Source organism: Lactuca saligna, chromosome 3 (assembly GCF_052625555.1).
Source record: "Lactuca saligna cultivar CGN05327 chromosome 3, ASM5262555v1, whole genome shotgun sequence".
Lineage (NCBI taxonomy): Eukaryota > Viridiplantae > Streptophyta > Magnoliopsida > Asterales > Asteraceae > Lactuca > Lactuca saligna.
In genome coordinates, this window is record NC_136419.1 from 46,317,519 (window position 1) to 46,322,519 (window position 5,001).

The 5,001-nt window shown below is 36.2% G+C and overlaps 1 protein-coding gene across 1 annotated transcript; it reads right to left on the reverse strand.

Annotated features, from left to right (window-relative positions):
- Positions 1–1,122: 1,122 nt before the first annotated feature.
- On the reverse strand, positions 1,123–3,429 carry LOC145035448 (uncharacterized). Its single transcript, XM_078983993.1, has 4 exons — positions 3,237–3,429; positions 2,597–2,703; positions 1,970–2,219; positions 1,123–1,853 (listed from the first exon to the last, which is right to left on the reverse strand). Exons 1-4 carry the CDS (start codon positions 3,427–3,429, stop codon positions 1,123–1,125), a joined length of 1,281 nt encoding a protein of 426 aa, XP_078840119.1.
- Positions 3,430–5,001: the final 1,572 nt, after the last annotated feature.

Here is a 5,001-nt window from a genome sequence, read left to right on the forward strand (position 1 = left end):
ACTCGCTCATATGCATACTTTTGCTCATAATACACTTTCAGCCCCTCCATGACAAATTTTCTCAACTTAAGTACTTAATTTACCATTCAGCCCCCCTGCATTTCAAAATCCCTTCAAACTAAGTCCAATGTTTTACCAAACACCCTCTGCCTTCTGGAAATCTTTACAAAATAAATCCTGAAATTACACTTTAACCCGCGATAGCCCAAATTATATCGTTTGGCTCCCCGAAACCAACACACCGCTACATATTACGGATTTAGGGCCATTATAAAATAATATAAAATATAAAATTTACATATTGGGGTTCCGGATTTATTATTTAATTACTCTATTTCAAACGGAGTGTTACATAAATGGTGATAGTGCGAATGTCTTAGACTGATAAAGAACCCTGGGCGACGTTTTTGGGGATGCCCTGAAGAGGTTAGTATTGATGTGGTTGGTTATGAAGATTTTTCACCGATCACTCAATTTCTTCTTATATTTTGCTAGGATTCGACATGTGATTTTGTGGGATGGATCGACCCTCCAATGTGTGAATGATCAAAATCAATATTACCCAGGTTGCTGAGATCAATCAACAGGCTAAAGACTGAAGTTGGAAAATTGAAGGAAGAAAATCAAATATTCAAGTATGATATTGGAAAAATAAAGGAAGAAAAATCAAAACTATAATTATACCTGATATGTAGCTTGGTTTTTTTATTTTATGAAGAAGTTTGTCCATGTATTAGGGGTATTTTTATGGTAGATTTAAGAAGATTTCAATGTTTTTGAATGTACTCTTTTGGACATACAAGTGAATGTAGTATTTTGGTTAGTGGGTAATGAAGTTATTTGCTGCAAACATCCAAATATTTAGGTTCAACTAGACAGAGCAGTGACGGGACAAACTGTTAATGCTTAACATAACCAAAAGAGCATCAAAAGTAAATAACCATTGTTTGCACATACCAAATTCTTGTTACATGACCAAAATAACATCATTCTAAATGGAGGGTAAAGTTGTCCAAATTATCAAACAACATAAAACAGACACCGAAAATAACATCACAATGGTTCCCAAAAGTAACAACACATTACACAGTCTTAATCTAACAAGTCAACACATCAATTTCCTCATTGACCCTTACAAGTTCTTGCATTATGTCCCTTGTTTTTACACTTGCTACAAGTGAAAGTAATGAACTTCCTTTTGAGTTTTCCACTGCCCCCTGGACCATGACCATCTATACCACTAGCACCAGCTGTTTGACTTTGACTTTGACTTTGACTCTGAATCTGAGATTGACTTTGAGATTTTTCCTCCATGGATATTTGCATCTTCTTCTTGGGCCTACCAGGTTGATTACGATGTGGAGGAGGGTTGATCTTCAAGGGATAATCACTATCATGCCACATGATACGACCTTTGATTGGTTCTACCTTGTAGGAATAAGCTTTTTTCCAGGTTTCAAGAGAATGCACCTTGTGTACATAAGTGTAATGTTCACCCACATCCTTACCATTGTCAGATTTATCAAATAGGACTGCAATCACATGCCTACAAGGAATTCCTATTAATTCCCATTTCCTACAGCTGCATAAACTTTGGCCCATGTCAACAACATATTGATCTTGGCATGATCCTGGTACTTCATACTTGTCTGAGGAATTCCACCTGACTATGTAGTTAGAAGCATTTGTTGTATTTGTTTCCATTATCTTTGTTTCTGTTGGAGTCAATGGACCTACACACTTCTGTTGAACCTTGATCACATTCCAAATCCTCTTAATCCTGTACTCCCGAATGTACTCTAAGCATGTGATTATTGGTTTATCCCTCCCTTCTATAAGTTTACTGTTAAACACTTCACAAAGGTTAGTCAAAAGCATGTTTGTGATTGGTTTACTTGCAAGACAATTGTAATTTAGAACAACATACACCAAATATGTGTAATTTATCACTAAATCAAGAGTTGTCTACCTGTGAAATGACTTCTAGCCCAGTGTTGTAGTGGGATCTTCTTCACCCATTCATAAGCTTCTTTGTGATATTCACTAAACTCCTTCATCACATGGTTGAATTCTTGCACTGTTGTTGCTTTGGCACAACTCCATAACCTATCTTTGTACTCAGTAGTTCTCCATCTCTTCCTCATGTTTTCATAGATATTTCTGAGATAGAATCTGTGTTCAGCAACTGGTAACAATTGTGTAATTGCTGGAATTAATCCCTACAAAGTCATTAAATTGTGGTTAGTATAATACAAGTGCAATAAGAAAACTACAATACACCAAGTAAATCTATTACCTATTGTCTATCACTTATGAAAATGAATTTTGAAAGTTGTGACAGGTCCAGATCATCTCCCATGTACTCTAGAAACCATTTCCAACTTTGTGTGTTCTCATAGTCAACAATGGTGTATGCTAATAGGTATATATCATTGTTAGAATCTAATCCAACTGCAGTCAAGATCTGCCTTGGGAAAAATCCTTTCATAAACGCCCCATCTAAACCAATAAAATCCCTTAAGCATGCTTTGAACCCCTTTTTCATTCCACCTAAGCAAATATAAATTCTCTAAAAACATCTTGAAGTTGCATTTACAAGATTTGGTTGTTGAACCAGTTCCAGTTTCACAGTTGTGTTAGGATTTGTGGACTGCAACTCTAGTATGTAATCTCTCAGCACATCATATTGTTTTGTGTAATCTCCTATCACATGTTTTTGTCATCTACTATATCCCTGAATATATTGTTATTGGAGAAGCTCGCTTGATATCTTTTCTGGAGTAGTTCTTGTACAACTTTGGTTGGTAAAGTTAGGTTAGAGTCCACTAGATCCATAATCTATTTAGAGAGGAACTTTGTTGTGTCTGTTCTTACTTTTCTTGTATTGAGGCATGAATGTTTAGGTTGGTACGTTTTCACACACTAGCTTTCTTCCTCTCTTTGCCTAGATGCTTGTAAAACCCACTGACAAGATAGTTCAGTACTTGTCTTTTTTACTTTAGCCTTTACTTTTCTTCCTAATGGTAGGTTCATCCACTTGCCCTTCATTAAATAATACTTTTCCTTTTCATGTGGCCCGAAACATAAGTTTATCATTTTTCTTAATAAAAAGATTCTTCCTGGTTTCCAAGGCATGATGGGCAATCTTGTCTTTCAACTATTTTTTACTTTTGTATTTTTGTACTATACAAAATGTTGGTTTATGAACTTCTCCTAAAGAACACCTTTTTCAATACCTAATTCTTTTATAACCCGTCTTCTCTTCTTTCTCATCTCAAAATCATCATATGTTGAATCCCATTCGTCATTTTTAATTACATCCAACTCAATATCTTCATGCTCCTGATTTCTATGTTTCTCCATGTTATCCCTTAGTCTTTTCTCAAAAAACTCTGATTCAGTGTTAATGCTCATGTGGAAATCCCTCATAGCCACTTCAACTTCAGGAATGATATTCTCCTCATCCACCCAATCACTGTCCTCACCGTCCTTACTATTATCTTCCTCATCATAGTGAGTACCCTCCCTCTATCAGATATGCTCCCATCTTCTTCATCAAATTTGCTCCCATTATCATGCTCATTTTCTATGTTACCTTCCATATCAATCTCCATGTAATCTTCAATGTAGTTGTCTATGTAATTATCCATGTAATTATCCAAGGTATCTTCCATGGCAGCCTTATGTCCATGTTCCAGTTCCACTTCAAGTTGTGTATTTTCTTCTACTTCTACTTGTGCATGTTCTTCCACTTCATATTGAACATGTTCTTCCACTTCTACTTGTACATGTTCACCAACATCTGCATTTGATTGTAATATGTTTTGATACAAACCAACCTCAATTATGTAGCTGCCTCAATAAAGTGATTAGCAATAAGCTCTTTTTTTCTATCATGAACCTCAACATGTAATGATTGTGCCTCAACAGGGGATGATTTAGGTGGGCTTGGTAAATCTTGTACCTTAGTTGTATGGTTTTCATTATCATCATTTTCATCTATTTCATCCATTTCTACAATATTTACCTTCCTAACATGTTTAGGATTCATAAGGTAGGTAAGTAACTTTGTCTCACCATGTTCAATATATACCCTCATGATTTTGTGATCACGCACATATTGAGAAAAAGTTCCTAAATCATCATCATTGCCCAAGGGTTTAAGACCAAAATGAAAGTCTCCACTAGGCACAAGGAAGTGATAGGAAATCATAGGAGGAACACCATCCCTGAACCCTTTCATGATAGCATCCAACTCATGAACTGAAAACTCGTATATATCCACCATGTCAACATAGTTCACACTTCTATCAATGTACTGAACATGAGGAAACTTAGTCAACTCACCTCCATGGTATAGATTGATGGTAAATAATGTTGGGTGGCCATCTTCAAACCAACAACAAAAATAAGTTCACAAGCATGATTTCACATACAGAAGATGTAATATATAGAGAATTTACAAAATCCTTACCATAAGCCACCTTTGTGTTGAACGGTTTGTCTAAGAGCCTTATACTCCACATTGGTGTGTTCATATGTAACGATCTAACTTTTCAAAAGAAGTTTTTCATTTTTGATTAGCCAAAATACATTTCCATAAACTATGAAATTCAAGTACAATTGTTTTCAAAGCTCATATCAATTACAATTTTATTTCAAACATCAGAGTGTCCCATAAAATGTCTGTGAGAGTGCACGTCGTGCCATCAAGCCTTGCCCTTGCCCTTGGGCTCAGAAGTGCCTGAAACAAATCCATAAACTGTAAGCTAATGCTTAGTGAGTTCCCCATAGAATACTGCACGTACAATCCACATAACACATATCATATTAGTCGTAAAGGCTACACATATCACATAAGACATGCATACAACAAATAAGGATGTCGTGGGCTCCTCCCAACGTCTTACTCCAGGATGCTATGGCCTCCCCCACATGGTCTTATACCTAAGTGCCATGGGCTCCTACCATGGTCTTTAACTGGAAAGCCATGGGCTCCCC

Coding starts and splice junctions, on each gene's coding strand:
- LOC145035448 (XM_078983993.1), bottom strand. CDS start 3,429: ATGAGGGATTTCCACATGAGCATTAACACTGAATCAGAGTTTTTTGAG. Junction 2,220..2,596: donor TGGTTCAACAACCAAATCTT/GTAAATGCAACT, acceptor ATGACTTTGTAG/GGATTAATTCCAGCAATTAC. Junction 1,854..1,969: donor GGCTAGAAGTCATTTCACAG/GTAGACAACTCT, acceptor ACCTTTGTGAAG/TGTTTAACAGTAAACTTATA.